The 24,846-nt window shown below is 35.7% G+C and overlaps 1 protein-coding gene across 1 annotated transcript in view; it reads left to right on the top strand.

The window, feature by feature from the left end:
* LOC145294005 (E3 ubiquitin-protein ligase RNF8-like) overlaps positions 1 to 24,846 on the top strand; it is a 41,642-nt gene that overhangs the window by 3,244 nt on the left and 13,552 nt on the right. The window contains exons 2-5 of the mRNA XM_080140961.1: positions 8,713 to 8,826; positions 11,778 to 12,344; positions 14,546 to 14,878; positions 19,487 to 19,691. Of these exons, the coding sequence (XP_079997087.1) occupies positions 8,713 to 8,826; positions 11,778 to 12,344; positions 14,546 to 14,878; positions 19,487 to 19,691 (1,219 nt within the window). The remainder of the gene's footprint in view (positions 1 to 8,712; positions 8,827 to 11,777; positions 12,345 to 14,545; positions 14,879 to 19,486; positions 19,692 to 24,846) is intronic.

The raw sequence follows: 24,846 nt of genomic DNA, 5'->3' as shown, positions 1-24,846 counted from the left end.
TACTTTTTTTGAAATTTCCGAGAGCATTGAAGGGAGAGCTTATTCAGTTATGTGGCTCTAGAATTCCTTCTCTGTCAGTTTTGATGCGAGACACCAGTGAGGCTATTAAACGCTTGCTAATTAAAAGCGGCGGGTTGCCTGGTTCTTCGGATATCCATCGAAACAATTCTCGGGTAACCGTTTCAAAATCTAGAGCCACTACAACCTGAGATGTTTCTTTCCGCAAAGATTCAGATTATCAATCTCCTTCTGGTTACTCGAGTAAACTACCTCCTCTGATTTGTGTTACCTTCGGTCGAGGAGGAAGAACTATCTCTGTAAACTGCCTATTGGATACTGGCAGTGGCAGAACGTATTTGTCTGGTGATGTCTTGCACTCCTTGGGTTCCTTGAGTTCTGACTGTTTGAATTGTCATTTGAGGCTGACTACACTTCTTGGAGAATGTGAGCAAGTATACAGAGAGGTGAAATTGGATGTGGACTTAAGGTCTGGTCATGTGGGGAACTTTCCGGTACTGGTTGCCAACTCATTGGACCTATCTTTATATCTAAAAAATTGGCATTTGCTGTTGGAAGAGTTCAAATGAACTGGATGTTCTCTGGCTGGGTAATATGAGTCTGGCACTGATTTGGTGGCTATAAGTGAAATTATGAGTCTGGATCTGGTGCAACATTTGGGTCCCTTACAGTTGGTGCCTTGTTTGGGGGGTCAGGCTTTCTCTGTTCCTGCTGGTTTGATTCCCTTTGGTGAGGTAGACACTTTTTTCTCTACAAATCCTGCCCCTATTTCAAGAGATTCTACTTTGTTCAGTGCAGTGATGGAGAATACTCCCCAAGTGAAATCATCGCATGTTTGCTTCATCCTGGAAGCTGATCCTACCTATGCGGACCCCTGAGTGGATGTCTTTCCCTCTAGCGATGTGGAAAGAGGATTGGAGAAAATATTCAGCATTGAGTCATTGGGCATTCAGGATGGAGAAGAGATTTCAGGATATGATCAGGCAGTTCCAGGAATCTATAACATTCAGGGATGGCAAATATCATGTGCATTTACCCTGGCATGCAGATAAACTGGCTCTGGTTCCTTCTAATCATGCTATTGCTTTGCACGTTTTGGATCGTGTGGTCAGGAGCCTGGAGAGGAGAGGGCTGTACCAGGAGTATGTAAATGTATTCCTTCAGCAGCTACAAGAGGGCATCATTGAGGAAATACAGGTGGATCCTCAAAATTTTGTGAACTATGTATGGGTGCCTCATCGGCCAGTTTTCAAGACGAATCCGGCAGCTACTACTAAAATCAGGCCTGTATTTAACTGTAGCTTGAAGGTCGGTGGCTCTGCTTCTCTTAACAAGGCTGCATACTCTGGTGTGAATATGACAGGAGATATGTTAGACCTGTTGATGTCTTTTAGATCGAATAAGTTTGTTTTGATTGCAGACATCAGGAAAGCTTTCTTGATGGTTCACCTTGCACTGGTGGCAGACAAGAACAGGTTCTGTTTTTTTGTGAAGGATGGTGATCGCCTTCGATGTTTCCGCTATGCCACGTTGATTTTCGGATTCACCTCGAGTCCCTTTATATTGGGGAGTATCTTGAAGTTTCATGCAGTCCAATACCCCTTTGATGAATGTTGAGTTGCGATGGAGAACCAATTTTATGTCGACAACCTTGTGGTTACTGAGTCTGACCCAGCAAAGCTTGTAAGGCTGTATTCCCAGGTTAGGAGGCAGTTGCAGGAAGGTGGATTTGTGGTGCAGTCCTGTAACTCAAACTGCGACAGCCTTAGGGAGGAGATGAGGAAAGATGGTACATTGAGTACTCATGAGGCCGGATGGGAGATGGTGCTCGGGTACCGGTATGATCCTATTTCAGAAAAGCTCCGCACTGCTCCTGTTAAGTGTGATCCGAGTGCATCTAAGAGGCAAATCCTTTCGGAATCGGCAAAGGTATTTGATCCCTTATCTCTTTGCCTGCCCGTGACTATAAGGGGTAGGATTTTGGTGGGAGAATTATGGAAGCGAAGTGTGCAATTGGATGAGGAAGTCCCTCCAGAGTTTCAGTCTTCTTGGAGGAACCTGGCAGAAGACTTATCTAAATTGAGTGACATGCATTTCTGCAGACAGGCCCATGATGGGAACCGAACTGGAGAGTTATACCTGTTTTGTGACGCTTCTAAAGAAGCATATGGATTTGCAGCCTACTATGTTCATTGATCTTTGCCAAAGCACGAGTGGCTCCAGTGAAGGATAAGACATTACCAACTTTAGAACTAATGGCAGTATTTCTTGCTCTGAAGTGTTTGCCCACTATCTTGGTGGGATGCAAGGGTGTCCGCCCTTCTAGGTTGTGTGTGGTAACAGATGCACAAGTAGTACTGTCATGGATTTTATCAAAAACGATGACTAGTAAAAGCATCTTTGCTAGAAACAGGTTAAAGGATGTTCTGCTAATAAGCCTGGATTTGGAAGCAAACTACGGCATCAGGCCGACCTTCAGGTATGTTTCTACCACCGAAAACCCGGCTGACTTAATCACTCGTGGATTAACGGTAAGGAAGTTTCGAGACAACTTTGACTTTTGATACCATGGCCCTTCTTGGTTGCGCGGTGGGGTCTTGACTTGGCCGGAGCAGGAGTTGCCCTGTCTTGATGATAGGTGCCAGCAGATTGTTCGTTCATCAACAAATTTTGCTGCGATTGTGGGTGAGGAGTGTGCTTCGGTGATCTCCATGCGGCGGTTCTCTACGTTTACCCGTTTGTTGAGGGTAACTTCTTTAGTCTTCCGATTCATCGGCTTGATGAGGAAAAGGGAAGACAATTACAACAAGAAAGCCGCAATTTACTTAATAAAATGTTCTCAACAGCAGGAATTTACGGCTGAATTGAATTACCTGCAGAATCCTATGGTAAAGCCTGCACCTAATCGTGTTCAGGCACTAGATCTTTTTCTTGATGAGGAAGGGTTGATCCGCTTGCATGGACGGCTGGACAGGTTTTCTCAGTTTTCTTATGAAGTTAAGAATCCCTTGTTGCTGGGCAAGAATCATCACCTGACCCGACTTGTGATATTAGACTGCCATCTTAAATGTTCCCATCTGGGTATAGAGTCAACCTTAACGGAATTGAGATGTCGTGGATACTGGGTACCTCAAGGGAGGCAGGCAGTCAAAAATACCCTGAATTCCTGCACTAGGTGTAAAAGATACAATTCTAGGCCGGTGCTGCCTGAGAACATGGCCAATCTACCAACTTCTCGTGTCGAATTTGAGGTTCCTTATAGGAATACTGGAGTGGACTTCACAGGACATTTTTGGGTGAAGGAGGGTAACAGTGAAAAAAAAATGTATCTGTTGTTGTTCACTTGTTTGAGTGTAAGAGCAGTGCATATAGAGGTGGTGCCAGACATGAGTATATTGTCCTTTTTTCAGGCTTTAGTCAGATTTACTAATGCACATGGTGTTCCAGAGTCAATTCTCAGCGACAACGCAAAAACCTTTCTGGGTAGTGGAAGACTGTTTAAGCGCCTTTGTCTTCTCCAGGACTACCAGGCCAAATTTGGGTCATGTAACATTAAGTGGGAGATAATTCCACTATTTTCCCCCTGGGTTGGAGGAGTATGTGAGCGTAGCATCAAGACTTTAAAATCTTGCCTATACAAGGTTATTGGTAGGGGTAAGGTAGATTATTATACCTTCCTAACTATTGTCTCAGATATTCAGCGTGCTGTAAACAACAGGCCCCTTACTTATCAAGAGTCCGCTGACAGGCAACCAATGATTATCACAACCAATATGTTTATTAGACCCAATAAAAGCCCTGGTCTATTGGTACCGTTGGGAAGAGATGATCTCTCCACCATGGTTCCTCCCAGCCGGAGAAGGTTGATCGAGACGATTGGATTACGAAATGAATGGTTGTCAAGATTTAGAGAACTGTGATACAAGGAGTACCTCCTTGATCTTAGAGGAAGGATGCCAGGAAGATCTCAGATACCATTTCAGAATCGCATTAAAAGAAATGATGTAGTCTTGGTCAAGAGCCCTTTAAAACCACAACCCTTTTGGATGTTGGGTACTATACTTGAGGTTCTCCCAGGACAAGATGGAGTGGTGAGGACAGCTCGTGTCAGACAGGGCGATGGTTTGGTGAACGTCCATTCACTAAAGAATTTATATCCAATAGAAATTTCGCAATCTGATGATGATCTTGGGGAAAGTGAACCGAGTCAGGCGGGTGCATCCTCGCCTGTTGCTGCAGGTAGCAGTCAAAACCAGAAATCCTCTAGTTCATTTTTGGAAGGAGATGGCACCATTTGGTTGTGTCCTGCCTGCAATAGACCTCCAGGGAACCAAGATATGATATGCTGCGATTCCTGTGATGAGTGGTATCATTTTGAGTGTGTTAGAATTGACTTGACTCCACCCGCTAGACAGAAATGGTACTGCAGTGATTGTGCACCTCGAAAGAGACAAAGGGGTAGACCTAGTCTGTTACCTGCTCAATAGAAGTAGTCTTGGGTAGGACTATAAACTACAACCGACAGCGGAGCCTAGGCTAAGGGACAGAATGAGGGTACCCTGAACCACTGTTACCTCCAGGTGGCCCTTGACTGAGGCCTAGCACCTGTTAGTCCCCCTGCAGGGTCACACCAACTTAGTTTTTTTTATGAAGATATATATATATATATATATATATATATAAAATGCACTTTTTCTTTTTTTTTTTTCTTTTATTGGGAGAGTGTGGTGAATAATACATAGCTTACCTGAGTGTAGCTGCCGGAGGTGAGGATGCTCTTCCAACAATCAAGAAGAACAATAGCCTTGTGGTTATTTATACTAATAGAGTAAGGTAATTGTTATAAAAACCTTCCTTCTTTGTGAATTCCTTTATTTTATGTTACTGTGGTTACAAGACTTGAGAAGAAGGTCGCGAAGAAGATTGTATTTTTTTCGCTACCTCACTTCAGGTTAGCTACTCTCAGTTATATGACTTTTTTTCCAACAACTTTTATAAAATACTAAAGTGGCCCGGAAATAGGGACCATTTTACATTTACATAAGAATTTATATGCAGATGCAGAATTGATATTCCCTCCAATTTGAATGTACATTTTTAAAAAAATTTTCTATCAATTTTTTTTCAGACTGCTTACATATAATCGTCTTCAAAAAAAAAAAAAAAAAAAAAAAAGGTAAAATCTCATGAAGGGGGAGAGAATCTAGCGCCAACCTGATAGGCCCTGAACTGGCATCTAAGCTTCAGCCTCTGTCCCATCGACGAAATGTTGCATCCCTCTGCCTTTTCTACAAGTATTTTAGTGGTGAATGCTCTGACGAACTGCAATCACTTGTGCCCCCACGACGTGTGCACCCTCGACAAACCCGACAGGCTGCTAAATCCCACCCCCACACTGTAGAGATCCCTAGATGTAAAAGATCTTTTTACTCCAATAGTTTCTTCCCCAGAACCGCTAGACTCTGGAATTCCATTCCAGGTCCCTGCTTCCCCAACAGTACTGACGTGCAGAAGTTCAAGTGTAACGTGAACCGACACCTTGCTGCCCAAATCCCTACATAGTACCCCAGTAGCTGTTGCCCCTGATAGTAGCCCCCTACACCAAAGTGGCAATTTGCCTTGTTTGGGGTGAAAATGTAATTAAAAAAAAAAAAAAAAAAAGTGTTAATCTACAAAGACGCAAAATTTTATTCCTGTTTAGGTTAGGATTAAAATGAAGGTGGTAAATATAAACTGGAAATTCTTTATTATCAAGTTATTTTATTTATTTATTTATTTTTTTTTTTTCGACGTTCATGAATCATTTGCGACAATATTGTTACATTTTTAAGTCATTAGTCTGCCACATTGACATTTTTTCCCCCCGAGGTACACAGTTCAATGGTAAATCTTTATGATGTATGCACTCTTCACGAAACAATGTTGTCATATTCCAAAAATGACGTAAATTGATCAAATAGTGTTATTTTTAATGAAGAAAATCATTTTATGAGTAAGCAAAAAGGGACTGCCTTGAGTCACCTTCTTAAAAAAATAAATCAAGGACAGATAAGTCCACAATAATTAAAACTTGTGAGAACAGCCTTGTAATGCTAACAGTTTCACATTAATCGTTTAAAAATTATTTTCTTTACAAAAAAAACTACTTGATCAATTTATGCGATTGTAGAATATGACACATTTTCGTTCTGTAATGAGTATATACATCATAAAAAATTTTTCTGTATTTGTTTTCTTTTTTTTTTAAGTTGAACTGTGCACTTGGCCTTTTTTCTTATAATAAATCTTAATTAGATATGTTAACTTTACAGTAAATTTTTTTAGGGACCGTTAAAAGTCAATTTAACTCGTATTTTAAGAAAATAGTCTCCACATTGCCAACCGAAAGATTGGTGTTTGGATGGCACTTCTGCATTTTTAGGTTTTATATATTAGATTTTCAAGTAAATACTTTATTATCAGTCCATGTTAAAAGCATTATATATTTCATCTTTATGTATAATAGTAACTTTGTTTATGTTTGTGCAGAACGGTCTCTGCCAAACTACTCTGTCAGTATTTAGTTTATAGACTTTAAACTTGGTGTATAGGGGATTTGGACCTGTGAAACAAATTCAATATGGTTTTGATTCAGCAAAAATAGCTGCTAAGGGGTAAAAATTGAAATATAGCAGGCATAAGTTGAACTAATATGTATCCTTTATGTATGTGCAAATATGCATTTATATGTTTAAATCTGTTAATTTATAAAGCTTTAGTATGCGTGTCATCTTAGCTCAGATGATAGCAAATAATGTTGGAGAGCTAAATGTTTTGTTTCTTCTTTTTTTTTTTTTTTTAACTTTTGAAATCATTACTGTATGTATTGCTGTCACATTTTTAAAGTTGTGTGTTAGCTATCATGATGTTCCTAAGTTTTATGCATTCCCTAATTAGCTTAGTTCTGGCTATTTCTAATGGTTTTATGGGCATGGTTTAATAAAGGAAATATATATTGGGTACAATATAATAATTAATAGAGAATTTGGCTCTATAGTAATAAAAAAAATAATTTGCATAAATTAATTTTATGTTCAGGCAACGCTGAGTGACCTGCTAGTAATATGTATAATAAATACTACTCCAGGTGGTTTAATATTTTCTAAAAATGACCTCTGCCATATTGGAGGCAAACTTGCATCGAGCAAATTAATTTTGATTATTCAAATACATTCTGCTTTGTGGATTTTGTTGAAATTTTCTTTGTGTTTTCTGCCTTCTATTCTGTTCAATTATTTGGTGGATATTTTTGTACCCGTTATTCATTAGATAGCTCCAAAAAAAAAAAAAATAATCCAACCACATACAAATGGATTGCAAGGAATACATTTTATCAGTTTATAATGATCAAATCATTATTTGAATTATTTAAAAACAAATTATTTTCTTTTTAAGACTTGTCATATATGTATAGAAATCCAAATCAAGAATTAACATTACTAAATTTCGTTTTCCATAGAAGTTTATAAGAAGGAGCAAAAATCTAACCAAAATTATAAAATGGAGGTTGCAAGTCCAAGATGACTAAATATCAACTCTTAAGTGCCTAAAATGGGTTCAACACCTGAAAAACATCTACAGAGGACTTAAGAAAAAGTTGAGAAAGGAAAGAAACAAAATGTCATATCTTGGTCAATAATTGATTTATTTTCAAAATGCAAGGATTTTTTTGAGGATTGTATAGTGAAACCAACAGACAAACAAAAAGGTAAAACAATTAAATCTATATAAATAAAACAGTGGATGTATATATATGTGTGAAAATATTTAACAAATAAACTCTTAAACTACTGGCTCCATAACACTGAAATTAACAGGAAATAGTAATCATACAACAAGGATGGTTTATAATGAGTAAAATTTTTGTTTGGATGGATGAATAATGTGTACAGAAATATGTCAGCAAGTTGAAATGCAAAATGCTCATTTCTTTTACGCATGCGCAAATTCATGTAGAATGTAGAGGATGGGGTCGCCTTTTGATGTGTAGTTGGTGATCTCATCTCTTTCTAACTACTTGAGAGATTGGAAAGACAAAAAGACCTTGATAAATAGGTGCCTCATGAATTGAACGACAACCAAAAGAAACGCTGTTATGAAGTGTCATCTTCAGCAATAGACCCCGCAATTAGGTGTAGGTAAATTTGCTTTAATTGTAATTAAAAAAGAAAAAAAAAAAAATATTTACATCTAATTACAAATTAAAGATTGTAACAGCGAAAGATGATTAATGAGCAATGCCACTTGCGTGAATTCTTAATGAGAGGTTGAACGTTGGTTTGGCTGTTTGTGAAAACCAGGAAGTGTTTTCGTCACATCTGCATTTGTTGCGGGATCCAGCGAAAAGAGACTGAATGATACAAACCGGAAGTGAAAATGGCTGTATCGCCCTCTTGTGGCAAAGAATGATATTGCCAGTTTAAGAGCGATAATCGTGTTTGTCTTAAAGTCATCCATTTGTGTTTGTACTTGTGTAGAAAATTTAGTTCCCATAAGAAAAATTAATAAATCAGTATGAGATCTTACCCATGATTCTGTAAATGAATCTTTCAAATGAATGGATTCTTAAATAATACAAAGGTATTTATCATTAAAAACAAAAGATCAAATTTTACAATTTACATAAATGCTTGATGTTTTTCATCCATTTTCCAGCTAAAAATTGGAAGAAGAAAGGACATGTCAGTATGTTTGTTGTCTGTAATGATATCTAAACACCATGCAACAATCAACAGAATTGATGAAAAGTGGACAATAACTGATGAGAATGTAAGTATATTTTCTTTTTTTTTAATCTATAACATCTATTTATGAAAACCAGTGTCTGTATTAATGTATGGCTAAAACTTCAGAAGTAAAATATTTATACCAAGAGACATTATATATATATATATATATATATATATATATATATATATATATAATGTACTGTTAAGATGATTAATTGGAATTGGGGAATCGGAAAAAATCATAACTTTTGAGAGTATTGGAATCAGAAAATGTTGTGCCTGTTTTCTGATGCTCAAAACGATTCTATTTATCATTTTTATTTTGTTTTTGTTTGGAACTTAATTTTCTATGGCTCACATTAAGGATAAAACAATAAATATTTATTTCTTTTAAAATGCCAGTAAAACTTTATAGGTCACACACATAAGTGTATTTTTATATTTGCGAAAATATATGCACATTTCACATGGGTTTTTGTGGTAATCCAATGTCCCTTCCAACAAAAACAACTCTATATTTAGAAATTTAAATAGAATCTGTAATTGTATTGGAATCGTCCCATCACTAATAAATATATATATATATATTTATATAATGACAAGTATTACATACTCGCTACGGTAAACATGCTAATGTTTCGGAGCAAATTGGTATATTTTATTGAGCACTCTTACCTCGTTTTAATTCATTCTCCTGAATACCTTTAACCTGGAATATATATATATATAACACATTAGATAAAAAAAAAAAAAAAAAAGCATTGGAGCTGTTAAGTCATGCAAATATTTGTTTTTGTTTTTTTTTTTGTTTTTTTTTAATTTTCAGGAATCCTTTCCATTCATCAGGTTCCATAGAAACTATTTCATATTATTTTTTCTTTCCGAAAGTCTTTTTAACTAGTTGTTGTGGAGTGGTTGTATACAGTGCAATAAGTAATTTACTCTTCACTTGTCTGTGCGCTTTTTTGGTCTTTCATGCAATAAAAATGACAAATGTGTACATTTCAGGGTTTATTTTTCTGATAAAAGTCCAGAATAGTTAACAGTTGAGAAGTTAGAGTGATCATTTACCATAAGCTTGATTATAATAACTAGCCTACCCGTGACTGGTTGGATCACTACCATTATATATTCCATCTTGATTTCATTTGAAAATTCATAAGCTGTAACATAGCTGGCAAGGAATTCGATACTTCTGTGGCAACTGAATCATGAAGGGAGTCCTGCGAATACTAAGACGCAAATGGCTTTAATTGCTTACCCTTTTTCTCCGCTTCGTTTGGATTCATTTTCCTCCTCACTTCCTTATGCAAATAAGTTTCACAAGAACATGTGAACTCGAAGTATTTTCAACTAATGAAAATTATTCCGAATTTCAAAGTAACACGTCTATGTGGAAAGTAATAAGCTAGTGCTAATTTAAAAAATCCCATAAGACCTGGTCAATGAAATCCGTTTTTTTTTGTTTTTTTCGGACTTTATCAGTTACACCTGCATGGAAGAATCCAAGAACACCACATTTCTACAGAATTTGAACCAAACTGTTTTTTTTTTTTTTTTTGTTTTTTTTTTAGGGGGAGAATATAAAGTGGATCTTGGGTTTACTTTCGCATAACTCTTGCTTCCCTTATTTTGTGCTTTAGTCCTCACATTCCATAAGCGATGTTTCTGACAAAGAGGGAAAAATTGCTGTTTTCTGTGTCAGAATCTATTCTATCTATCTTGTTAGCAAGTTTTTGACCTTGAAGTAGTATTTTTTTCTTTCTTTAGAACCTTACATCAAGTGGCTTCATGCCTTGTTTGGAATGATTTCCATATAAAATAAAAGTATCTGAAACAATCTTTAGATAAGAACGTATGTGATACTAAAGGCTGTCAATGCCTCACTACTCACCCCTCTTCCCATAGAGAACCTCAATTAATGCAAGAAAGTGAACTACAAAAAAGAAAACTTATCAGAAGTGCGATTAGTAAAAGGTTGATAGTAGGGAAATCTTTTGAACTTTAGAGACAGGAGGATGCCTCACCGTTAATAATTAATTTCCAGTAATCAGCTGGAACTGACTGAGAGGGTGAGGCATTTTCCCCTACTCAGTTACTCTGGGACAAAGGCCAAGCATTTAGGATTTCCAGTCAAAGTAAACATATTGAGTAGTTTATGTCAGTTTGTTAGTGATTCGAAGAGATGAGCAGATTCGCCAGAACAAATGATACGATCAAACGAATGACAATGACACCTCAACAAAGAATGTTTGGGGGATTCTTTATCCATACTTACAAGCTCATTTATACACTATGTATCCAAGTTTGTGTTCTTTTTTGTGAGTCTATGTTGCTTTTGTTTTTGTATGCTTGTAAACCAGTGCTTGCACCCTCGGTAATTGTCAAGATGACATGGCTAGAACAAGAAGAAATGAAGACAAACAGAAAAACACAAAATACATGTGTTGAGGTTGCCAGTGATTGTTGAGAGAACAAGCACATGACATGCCAGGAAATATAAGAAAATTTATTCTTTTGAAACGTTAAAATTTGCATTTGAAAATTTAAGGCAAGAATTTCAGCAAATTTTAAAATAAAAAATGTATATCAGGCCTAAAATATGCTTCTGTTCTGTTTTGATATTTAAAGATGGAGTGAAATTTCTATTTGAATAACTTTGCTGTTTTGCTATTATCAAAATGTATCTGTTCTGATATTACACTTAATCTGGTCTATCCTTAGTTAGTGAAGAAGAAATCCTTTTAAACTAAGGCAATTTTAAATTTCATCCCAATCCAGAGTGCCACTTTTGGAGGGAGGTTGATTTTCTACACATTAAAAACTGACATTGTGACTAACTTTACCTTTTGGAGAGAGGAAAGCAAATACAGACTTTTTCTAGCTTGACTAAATATATGAATACTTGATACACAATGTCGCAAATAATGCTCTGGGCCCATTTTTGTATTTTCTTTCAATAACAATAAACGTTTCTTTTATTCATTTCAGAGCCTGAATGGAGTCTTTATTAACGAAAAGCAACTTGATCCATTGGTACCTTATCCGATTAAAGAAGATGACCTTATTCAGATTGGAAACTGCAAGGATCAACCATTTTCTTATACATTCCAAAGTCGGATTATTATAAAGAACAAGAATGGCAAATTAAAACTCGAAAAGAACTTGTCTTCCTGTGATAAAGTTCCTGTTAGTTCCAAGGACACTTCTTTCAAAATGTCACCGTCTCAACAGATTGTGCTTTTGTCCGACAACCAATCCTCTTCTGCACCTTCCTCTGTGGGTTGCTCTTCATCTAAAACTGATTTAAATTCGAACTGTATCATAACAAAGGAAACATCAAAGCGGAAAAAGAGAGCAAAGTCTCCCTCGTGCCCAGATAGTAAGCATCAAAAATTGTTGGAATATGAAAAAAATCTACAAGAAATGAAAGAACGTTTGAAAGCAAGTGAAGATGCCTTAAAACAGGAGAAAGAGTTCTCGTCAAATCAAGCAAATCTCATAAAATCTCTCAGTTGTGAAATGGAAGGTGCCAGAAAGGAACTCGAGGAAGTTCAGGTAGCATTGTTTTTCTACTTCTTTGATATCACGCAAACATATGCAAAAATGTTTTCCTTTAGTTTAACAGCACAAGTAAACCATAATACCATGGCTTTATTTTTTAATCAAGGAAACCAGTTATTCATCTACTCAAAGAACAATGTGTATTTATTTGTGTGTGTGTGTATATATATATATATATATATATATATGGCATATTTCTTTAACTAAAACAGGCGTGTTTGTTTTGTCTATTAATTCTATTTTCGATCATGTCCAACTTCCGAAAAGCAGTCTTGATAAACGGAAACGTGAAATACTAGAAGCATTACTAATAAAATCCAAAAAAACCATCTATTAATAAAATAAACTTTAGCAATAGTAATAACATCCTGAAGTGTTTGTAGAGTTATTTATTTTAATGGCTTTGCAAGCATTTCGGGATACTATTAATGGAAAAAAAGATAAATAAAATAATTAACTAATGAGAGAGTAAAAAAAAAAAAAAAATTATAAATTGTTCAAAACCAGTTAGATTTCTTTATCCCTGATGATGAATCCTGAAGGATTGGAAAGTATTCAAACTTATGATAAATATGGTGATTATATCAGCCAGTTCCCGCCAGAAGTGAAAACTGTTATTCGGTTGGAAAGGATTGAAAATAGAATAGACAAAAAAAAAAACGTCTATTTTATTTAATGAAATATGCCATGAAGAAAAAATGCTGCCTAAATATACATATATAAATATATTCTTTCTTTCTTCCAAGATACCATGTAATTAGGGATAAATACACAAACATTTAGTCATTTTCGGAAAGTTTTTTCCTTTTATCAGTCACAACATTGTGTACAATTTTTTCAGCCTTCAGTGTTGGCATGTATATAATTATTCATCAAATTATAACTTGCGCAAGTTTGGGCTTCATCAGCATGCTAGAAAAAAAAACTATATTTCAAAAGTTTTTTCGTCCACGACTAGGACCTTTCCAGTTAACACATCACAATGGATCCGTAATTAGAGCAGACAATTGCTTTGATTGAAAAATGGGTGATTTCATCTATTTTGATGACAATAAAAATATGGAAGCGTGAAACATTTGTTGATCATCATTCAATCCCAGGCAATGTCGAGTCACCCTGCTAATATAGATATATATACATAAGAGAGAAATATATGTACTTTCATCCTATCACAATGATGTTTGTGAGTAAAAAAAAAAAAAAAATCCCAGACAAAACCATTTAGAGTGTTATGGGGAAGTGAGATAGCAAGTCAACTAAACCCACCATCCGAAATGAATTCGTAAAGAAATCCATTCTAAATAAAAAGTATTGGATTTTTTTTTTCTTTAGGAAATGATTATAATTTTTTTTGTAGGAATATTAGCGTTGAACCTTTTCTTTTTTTTTTCTTAGTCATTTTTGACCATGTGTACATTGTTTTAAAATGGTCAACTTTTTTTTATTTACATTCTGACTGTTCACAATTGGAAAGTAAGTTCAACTGTCAATTAATATGTAATTAATCATTTTCATTGAAGTTTAAAAGTAAAACTCAAGTTCATTTGTGTTTTTATGCTAAAGAATAAGGCTGCCATTTTTAATCTAGTTCTGATTTTGTGTGTGCATGATTTTAGAAATAAATTTTACATTTTCTATGAAGCACTCGGTGGGAAAAAAAATTCAATTTTTGAATTTTAAATGGATTGAAATGCTCTGAAAATATTCAAAGCAGATAATAATAAAAAAAATAAAATTTTATGAGTATTTGAAGAGTAATTGTTTTGCTTGCTATTTCAAAAACAATCTCAAGAAACAAGGGGAAATAACTCAAAACAAAGGAAAAAAAACTTGTAATATTTTTGTTATAATTAACTGCTTAAAAATGATTTTCTTTATAAAAATAAAACTACTTGATCTATTTATGTAATCTTTTAAAGATATTTTCGTTTTGTCACAGTTACATACATCCTACAAATTTTTCTTTATTTTCATTTTTTAAAATAGTGGAATTCTGGACAATGACCAAATATTTTTGGTAAAATTTGAATGTAATGCGTTGATAGAGAATGATTATCATTGTAATGAAAGAATTACATCTCAGTTCTTTCTTCCCAAAACAGGTCATTGTAATAACCCTTCTGCTTTATTTTCAAATAAGGCTCAAGATTTATTGAAAAGTTGAAAACTCCGTTGAATCTGAGATTGTTTTGCAGGAGAAAGAGAATCTGCTGTTGAAAACTCAAGAAGAAGAAAAAACTGCTCTTGAAGAAGAAATGAACATGAGAGAAACTGAATTGCGCATGAGAGATATTGCCAATCAAGTTGAACTCCAAGACCTGTTGGCATCCAAAAGTCGTCTTGAGCAGATTGTGGCAAACAAGGATACAGAACAGAAGCTCCTTCAAAAGCAATTGGAAGAGGCAAAAAAGGCAAGCGAGAAAGAGAAGGAATCTGCTTTAAAAATCAAAGACAATATGTTGTCAAACTTTGCTGAATTAATGGAGACGGAGTTGCAATGCAGTATTTGTAATGAGCTCTTTGTACAGGTTCGTAGCAATTTTCTTTTTCTTTTTTTTTTTTTAATGCGTCCATTCACTTCTAAAGTTTCTGTCTCACACTCCAGTTTAAAATAGCATTTTTATTGTTTAACTTGCAAATTAAATAATGTGTCTTCAGACTAGACCTGTTCTCGTTTTATTTACTCTAGATGAGTATTATTTATATTAACCAAATTTAGGCTAGTTTCTTATGGTAACGTTATCACTAGTAATTAAGTTTTGGAGTGGAAGATAAGGGAGATAATTGTATTTATCTTTGAGTTTCTCATCAGAGCAAGACTTGATTTCCGTGGTAAAAGGTGACATGACTTTTTTATATAAAAAGAATTATTATATTTATTTATTCTTTTTTTTTTTTTTTTTTTTTTTTTTTTTTTTTTTTTTTTTTTTTTTTTTTTGTTAAATTCATCCACAAATTAATGAAGAGACATCTAATTTTTGTATGTCTATTCGTCTTCAACTAGTCTGGGCCTCATAGTCAACCGGTTAAGATTTATTTATGTCAGTTGACATTAGTTCTGTCATCAATATTTACAACCTGATTTCCGACCACGGCCTTCCGGACAATAACATTCTCTTACTGATTTTTTTTTTTTTTTTTTTTTTTTTTTTTTTTTGCAAGGGATTTTTTTCCCTTGGCCTCAAACTCAAGAGTCTAGACCAGTGTTTCTCTACCTTTGATGACCTGTGACCCCCCCTCCCCCTTACCAAGTATCTCAACACTACAAAACAAATGTACATTTTGTTTTAAGTTGTCTAATACCTTTTTTCTAAAATCATAAATCAAAGTGAAAATTTTGCTGAAAATGACACTTGCTGTTGAACTCATGTGATGAGGCTTCTTATGTCCGGCTCCGTCTTGGATACAGCAAATATCATTCCTAACATAAAGACAGTTTCTGGACTTCATTTTAATGGTTGCCAGGTCAGAAAATTGACATTTGCAAAGGTATGTTGTAGTGAATTGTATGAGCATTACGAATGCCTTCTTGCTGAGTAGAGGATACGCATCCTGAACAGACAACTAGAAGCTGGAGAGGTCTTTGTTACTGAAGACCAGCTTCATTGCTTTTAAAACCTTGAACTCTGCCAGCTCTTCTGCTTCATCTTCAGTTCAATTTCAGTGATGAAAAGATCTCTGCGCCATGGAACATCTAGTGGTGTATCGTCGAAATAAGATTTGAACTCAATGGAGAGAATTTTGAGATGAACAGTGATGCAACTTTTTAAGCTGATAGGAAGTTCAATCTTTTGCATTTGCAAATGTTCATCTAAGAAAGGAAATGAGGCTGTGGACTTGGCCTTTATTCATGCCTTCTAGACTTCAATTTGAGCAGACAGTTTAGTAAGCTTGTCTTGAACGTCAGTGTCACATCAGTCTTGCAAGGATTGGTTCATTTCATTGAGTCAGCGAATAATATCAGCCAAGTAGGGTTAGCATTATGACAACTCACCATTGTAAATGTAGACATGAAAGTTGTTTTCGTTCTCTTGTTGAGAGAATTCTACTTTTATATGGAGTTGATACAGCCAAGAGACATTTCCCTCTTCAATAGCCAACAAACTTTGGTATAAGACAAAAGTCTCATATGTTGTGCTCTCATTTCATTGGCTAGAAGTCACATGAATTATGACTTACGACAAATGTGGTGGTAAAGTTTTTAATGCAACAGCATATTGGTGTAGTGAACAGTGGGAAGATGACACATGTGGCTATTCATTCTTGACAAGCGTGATAAACCCTCCTCTGACGCCAATCACCACTGGAGTGCCATCAGTGCAGATGTGCTTGAAATTCTGCCAGTCAAATCCATTAACTTAAAAAAATAAAGAGTCCATGATGGCTTTAACATATGTTGCTGTCATTGTGGTTGGCATGGTATTATAAAACAAAAATTTTTCTTTCATCCTTCCCTCTTGTGAGCAAAGGCAATCAACTGGCTCTCTAGAGTGGTGTTTATAGACTCATTTAATCGTGAGCTAACTTGAAGTGTGCTTTGTTTGATTTCGGAGCAAACTTGATGACATGCATCAGTGGCCATGTCATCACTCTATCGGTGGATTGTGTCATTAGAAAGCAAAATTTGCTAGATCTTTTTTGGCTCTGGTTCGGTCATCAGTTCTACCATTTACTCAGTACATGGCTTGATAAGTTCCTCAGCAATAGTGTGTGATTTCTTGCACTTCATGATTCGGTATGCCACTTCTTCTGTAGCTTCACGGTCATATAGTGATCATTTTGCAGACAGAGCATCAATGCTATTGTTCTCCCTTTGTATGATGGTTTGGAAGGATGTAACGATGCATTTGATATCACCACTGAACAATACAGACATTGTGCACATTCCATGCCATCTCTGATAATATTCGTGAATCGAAACTTGATGTAGCTGTCATTCTATTTTCCAACCTTTGACATCTTAGAAATTAGAAGCCTAAAACATAAAAATTAATTTTAAGTGTTTCGTAAAGTTCAGACATCACCTCACTTGAAAGATAAGGTTCCACATTTTTGTATAAAAAGTTTTGTTTTTAATTTATCATTGCATTACGTTCTAATATCTACTTCATTTACAAGTATTAATGCTTGGGTTAGATACTATTAGACTTTTATTTCATTCTGGTTTTACCCTTATTATAAAATTTAATTTGGGTTTTCATAGGGCTTAGAATGTAATGCAAAAACTTCAGGATATGAAAGCCAAACCGGAACCAATTAATTTCATATTTAGAGGTTCTACTGTATATAAAAATTAATGACTTATTTTTTCATGGCTGGAGTCTTATCACCATTATTTCTCAATATATTTAATAAAAAAAACAAAAAAAACTTATCAATATATTTAAAAATGTGGAAATTTGCAATGTATATAAACATTGCAAATTTCTGCATTTTTAAATATATTTTTCCGGTGTCCTCTTACAGTTCCCTGATTGAAAGCTTGTAGCCCCCTCAGTTGAGAAACGCTGGTCTAGACCATTTCTGAAATGACCTTTTCCTTGTTGATTGCAGTGTATAGCTGATCCTATGCAGTGAGGGCCAGCCTTCCATGCTTTGCCTTCCCCTTTTGAGAAGGGATTAGTTTATTGCTAATTGCCTGAGGCACCTAAACTAGGTTCAATCCTACTTTCTAACCTCTGTATCACATTTCGCGCTGTGAGAGAGAAATAAATACCTTCAGGGACAAAGGAATGTATCTGTTTTAGCATTTTAATCTAAAATAATTTTTCTCTTCCTGTAAACATTCAAATGATATTACGCAATGAAAAGCAAAATCTTTGTACTACCAAAAGCATGTGTAAAATAACTGAATGACCAGAAAGTGTTCCACTTTGTATTTTATTAAAATCTTAAAATATCTTCCATGCATTCATGCACTGGCTTAAACAAAATCTTCAGCATTTCTCTATTAATCTTTTTATTTCATTCTGATACAATTTATTTTTTGTTTAAAAAAAAACACTACATATCTGTAGTGTGCATAAGGATTGCAGAATAAGGAGTTCGAGTCCGACTTGCAAAAATGCTAAGGGTTTGAGCATGCCCGTCTAAAAATGCTAGGAGTTTGAGCGTGCCTGTCTTTCTGAATCTACAACCCTGATTTTGTTTGTAATATTATAATTTTGTTAGAACACTTTGTATCAGACAAAACAATAATTCAGCCCCCCCCCATTTTTACTAAAAAATATATATATATATATATAAGTCAAGAAAAGATTGATAATTCGAACTTTGATCTTATTACAATGTTTCAATCAATATCTGACTTTCAGCAGATGCATTTTGAAGGTTGGAGATTACATCGACTGAAATGTTGTGAGAATAACATTGAAGATAAAAATGGTAGTCTGGATAATCCAAGTCATTTCTACTACTTTCTCTCTCCTACTTTGCTTGCCTTGTGCCAGTTTATTTATGCCAGCACAAATACTTATTTCAAGTTATTGGTCCCCTGAAAAAAAGAGGGTGGGCTTGTAAATTCACCTTTGTCCATTCATCTGTCCGCACTTCTCAATAACTGCGCCTTGGAATTTTTTCAAATATTGCACAAACATTAAACATGATATGAGTAAAAAAGTAACAGAACGGATTTTCCAGGAAAATGCCGGGGCCCCCTAGGTGTGCCTTTTGGGTTAAAATGGCTAAATTTTACACGTTTGTGCTTATTAGAAAAAAAAAAAAAAATGATGCCTTGGATTTTTATAAAACTTTCTGAAAAGTTGTAACTAACTGATTTCTATATAATTTTGTTTGTCTATACTTCGCGATAACTCTTGGGTGTGCCCCAGGGGCTCTTTTAGGGCTAATAAAACCACTCCATTTTGGGGACTATTTTACCATATTTGTCCAAAATTTTCTGTGTATGTCTACTTAGCAGTTTTGCATGGTGCTGAACTCAAATTTAAATATGTTAAGGCCTTGAGGACTTTTGGGGTAATACTGAACTTAGTCATTCTTTTTTATGCCCCATTCACTGTGCACTCACAGAGGACCATGCATGCTTCACTTGTTTTCTATGCTATTATCTTTGTTTATTTAACTCCATGTCATCCCCCCCCCCTTTTTTTTTTTTTTTTTTTTTTTTTTCATCTCAGGCTACAACGCTGAATTGTACGCATTCTTTCTGTGCCTTCTGTATTAATGAATGGCTGAAAAGGAAAAGGACTTGTCCCATATGCCGTACTCGAGTCACTTCTAGCGCATGCGCTCTTGTCCTGGATACCTATATTGAGAAAATGGTGTCTCAGTTCAGTGACGAAATGAAAGAGAGGCGGGAACAAATGATCAAAGACAGAAAAGGTTGGTCTTTTAATTTATTTCAATTTTGAAACGTTTTCTTTTTTAACTTTTGTTGTTCATCCCAAACAAAACATATTACTGTTGAAACATAAATCCCTTCTATGATAGGGCCCAGGTTTATGAGGGCAACTTGAGTAGGAAGTTGAATAAGATGTTTGCTCGCATAACATTTAAATTTCTGCATGTTGGTACGGTCAAGAGAGCAAAGAAGGAATTCCAAAAGCAATTGATCTAGCATTTAGGAACTTCTATAAAGGAGTAGGATTTTGCTGCTAGTTGGGTGAGTTGGATACATTTAAATGCAATAAGTTCATCGGAGCATATTCCATGAAAATACTTGTAAAGCAAGCACAGAGATGCAACATTGTGATAAAGCTGAAGCCAGCCAGTGCAGGTTAGTTTAGAAATTCTTTTTTTGCATCTTGTGCAAGTGAGAGCGGCCGAGATGTGATAATATTTCATATACTATAAAAGATATAGAATACTGACAGGTGTGAGATGTTTTCTAACTTGATAAATAGAGCTTACCTTTTTTTTCTTTTTGCAGTAACAGCGTTTTCTGTGTACTTATTCATCTTCATGTTATCCGCATCATTTTAATGTTGGATTCTCAAAAGTTATTATCAGCCATGACAATTAATGGTTGTTGAAGGAAAGCTTTGTCTTGGTAGCATTAAATGTGACTTCCATTTTGGCCCCCATTCTACTACATTAAAAAAAAAAAAAAAAAAAAAACAGTTAATATTTATTTTGGATGCTTGTCCAGAATTTCCTCCCATTTAAAAAAAAAAAAAAAAAAAAAAAAAAAAATTCTGTATGATTTATGTACCCGCAGCTGAGAGAAAATATTGTACACCAAAAATCATGTAAATTGATCAAGTAGTTTTATTTTTAAACAAGAAAATCAAATTTTGTTGCAAAAACAGGCTGATGGAACAAGGCAAATAACTCCAAATAATTCAAACTTGCAAGATTTTAAAAGACATTCTTGCCATGGAGAGGGGGAGAGAACATTGGAAAAACTCAAATTTGCTTAAAAATTATTTTCTTTATAAAAGTAAAACTACTTAATCAGTTTATATGAATTTTAGTGTATATTTTCTTTCCATCACTAGTACATACGTCATACAAATTTTTCTTTGTTTTTTTGGGAGGATGGGCGACAAGCATCTTACCTTACTCTATATAGTGTATGTGTGTGTGTGAAAAGTCGTCTGCTGTATCTTGATAAAATTGCTTTAAAAATTATCCAACCAAAAATGGCATATTTTTTTTTTGCTATTTGTCCGAATTACCGTCAGTGTTCTGATTCCTAGTTATGAGAACATGGCAGGCAAAATCTTTCTCAGCTTGACATACGTTTTTCCCAAATTCAGTCATAGCATCTTTGTAATCTATGTAATTAGTAGTTTCATTTTTGTCAAGACATGTAAGTATATAACCTAGTGCTGGGGTCGACGGGCCAGATACACGGCAAAACGTTATGAACCAACCCTAAGCCCCAGTGATTACAGTTTTACCTCCTCTAATGATGGACCCCTCAAAATGTAACCCGGTACTACACACTGGTCACTGGAAATGAGAGTTCTAATGCTCTGAGTGCACAAAATGCATGCAATCCTAACTTTGGGTGGCAATACCTTTTAACACTGTTGGCTGCCTGTTTATATTTATTCTCAGAGGCTGTGGTTGAGTTCTTCCTTCATAGGTGCTCTAGTAAATGGCTGGTATGCTACTTTTCTTAGGTGCAGCTTGGCATTGGGTTCATGGTAGATTGAGTGGCCTTCAGGCCTTGATAAGTGGTGACCTCCATGTATAAAAAAAAAGAAAGATCTGAAATCAACTGTGTTACTCAAATCAATAATCAATGCAAATTCAAAGATCATTTTCTTATAAACAAAAATTATTTGCGTGAAATAATTTATACGAGGGGTGGGCAATAAGTAATGCCTCTGACCCACTTCCCATAGCAGTAGAGCAACGAAACTTGACACAGTTATTAGTCTTTCTCTACATAGGGACCACCCAGAGTTATGCATTTCTCCCATCGTTTGATGCAGCTCTGGAGATCGTTTTTGTAGAACACCCCAGGTTGGTCCTCCAACCACGACGTGACTTCAGAAATCAAGGCTGCATCATCTGGGGAACGCTTTCCTTTCAAAAATAACTTCATGGCTGGGAAGAGGTGAAAGTCAGAGGGTGCAAGGTCAGGAGAGTAGGGAGGATGGGGGAGGATTTCATAACCACACGCCAGTGCTTCTGATCTGGCGACATGCGAGTTGTGGACCGGAGCATTGTCCTTCAGGAGGAGAGTACTTTTGCTGATCTTGCCCTGCCTCTTGATTTTGATAGCTTCCCTTAATTTCCTCAAAAGTGAAGCATAATAGCCTCCTGTAATTGTGGTACCCTTTGCCAGGAAATCTGTCATCACTACTCCGTCTTGGTCCCAGAAGACTGAACATGACGTTGCCAGCGGAGGGCTGCACCCTTGCTTTCTTGTGAGTTGGTGAGTCCAAGTACTTCCACTGCATTGACTGGGCTTTGGTCTCTGGATCATAGTGATGGACCCAGGTTTCATCCTGTGCAATCAGTCTTTTGAAAAACTTTGACTCATCTTATGCATATGCAAATGGTCATGAATGATAGTTTTTACAGACCCTGTACTAATCTTGACATCTTGGGCTATTTGGTGAATAGTAATGCGCCGATCTTCCAAAATGGCAGCCTTAACTTGATGGACAGATACCTCATCAATGGCAGAAGGGGGCGACCAGGTCTGGGAGCTGTTTCCACAGACTTCCGGTCATGTTTGAATTCACAATGCCAGCGTTTTACCAGGTCATATGATGGGGTATTATCACCATATAAGTTTCTTTTATTTCATCAAAAGTCTCCTGTGGTGTGCATTCTTTCAAATACAAAAACCGGATCACTGCTTGACATTCAACAGGCTCCATTTCACACCTGACTCATTTCAAACACCTGTAAAACAGAAACCACAATTAGTTCAGAGCTGTAATTTGCCACATAACCCGTAGAGATATAAATCATTGCACATGCAAAATTTAAACTAGATCAGACAACTGGAAGTGGGTCAGGGGCATTACTTATTGCACGCCTCTCGTAAGCAATTTGTGCGAAGTAAAGTTAAACAGTTTTGAGGCCCTTTTGTGTTTAAGCAGCAGACTATTTCTTGGATGCAGGGTTTTCAACTGAAATCAGATTCTTCATTTAGTTTTCTCACACTTGGGAATTTTAAGATTAACTCTTGCTTTTTGTTATGCTCACGGAGAGGAATCTTGGGTCGGTCATGGAAGGCAAAGCAAGGCAGAGCAGAGACCCACACCCTAGCTGGTCGAGGCAAAAAACTTTTCCTCCTGACTTCTGGTTTTATGACCCCCCCCTCTCCCCACCGACTATCTAAGATTGCTCTTTCTTTCTCTATTCTTTTTTCTTTACTCTCTCCTGAGGTCCTACTTTCTTCTGCCTTTCTCTGAAATCTGTTTTCTTTCTCTTTTGTTCTAAAGAATTTTATTACACGGGTGGGGGTGTATAGCAAACAATACATCCACCAATTTAGTTTTTTTAATACTAAACAGATGTGCATGACACCTTCACTGATATCAGCTGGCTTTTTTATCCCGGTCTAGTAAAACATGTCAATCCTTTTTGTTGTTGTTGTTTTTTTACCATTATTGAAACTAGACTGTGCCTTTAAATTCTTTTTCCACATAAGACACATAGCCGACATTGCTGCAACCCTGGTGATACTTTTCTAGGGCTGTTCTAAAAACTGTCATTAACACTGAGAGATTTTACCCCTTCAATATCTCCCTCGTCAATCTGGGATCCTTTTGGCCAAGTGTCAAACACCCACGACCATATCTGACTCTCAGTCTGCTAACAATGTTGCTTGATATCATCTGGGAACAAAAAATAGTGTAACATAAACATTTGTCTTTTCGTTTTTATGGAAATTGCTCCAGACAAGGCATGAAGTCACTTTATGTAAGAAGCTAAAAAAAAATTGCTACTTCAAAGTCAAAAACCAACCGATAATGAGTGTTAGATAGATTTCAACCCAGAAAACAGCAATTCTTCCTCGTTTGTCAGAAAATCTGCTTTTGAAATTTGAGTAAGGACAAAATAAGAGAAGCAAGATTTATTTTATTATTGTTTACTTTATTCAATTCCTAGTTTTATATCTAATTTCATTTGCAATATTAATTTACTAGCAGAACCTTTGGAAATTCCACACAATGAGGAATATATTTAATCAATAAGTATGTTTTTTAATAAAACTGATCCTTTTTTTTAAATAGCACAAATTTTTTTTTTTTTTTTTTTTTTGACACAAAAAACTATGAGTTCATTAACGTTTCTATGAAAATAGTGTACACCATATTTTAATTATAGAACTGATCCCAAATGAGAATTTTTTTTTTTTTTTTTTTTTTTTTTTACATAGGCATCACCACTTATCAAGGCCAAGAGGCCACTCGATAAGGGTTAAAAAGTGTACAGTAAAAATTGGACAATATAGTAATCGTTAATAATGGAACTTCAGTAAATTTGTTAACTTATATGGAATGGTTCATCAAAAACTTGTTTATGTTAGACTTGAAGACAACCATATTGTAGTCAGCTGGAAGGCCGGAAAACGGAAGATAATTCCACAGGCATGCAGTTCTAAGAAAGAAGCTTTGTTCATGGAATCTACGTTTAGGTTTAGGCACAGATAAAGAGTGGGAGAAATTAGTGATAGTGTTTTCTGCTAGACGGATGTTTCTTGTGAAAGTCTGGTGAGGGAGGGGGGCATAGATTGAAGCTCAGCCGAGCACTTGCCATGAAAATAACGATAAAGCAGAGACAAACTCGCAACATCTCTTCTATGAGAAAGAGGTTGCAGGGAAGAGAAAAGTTCATCCCCTATGAGGATACGAAGTCTATTTCGAACCCTATCAAGGCAGGATGTCCTTTCTAGCAGCTCCTGTCCAGATGTGGCAACAGTACTCCATCATTGGACATACCTGGCTCTTATATAGATAGAGAATTGCATCAGCAGTGAGATATCTACTGGATCGATAGAAGGATCCCACCATTTTTCCAGCAGCCTTGGCAACGAATTTAATGTATGTATTCCATTAAGATCAGG

This window comes from Euprymna scolopes, chromosome 15 (genome assembly GCF_053919585.1).
Source record: "Euprymna scolopes isolate OS-2025 chromosome 15, ASM5391958v1, whole genome shotgun sequence".
Lineage (NCBI taxonomy): Eukaryota > Metazoa > Mollusca > Cephalopoda > Sepiida > Sepiolidae > Euprymna > Euprymna scolopes.
The sequence above is the reverse complement of the archived record's forward strand: the minus strand, read 5'-3'. Positions and strand labels throughout refer to the sequence as shown.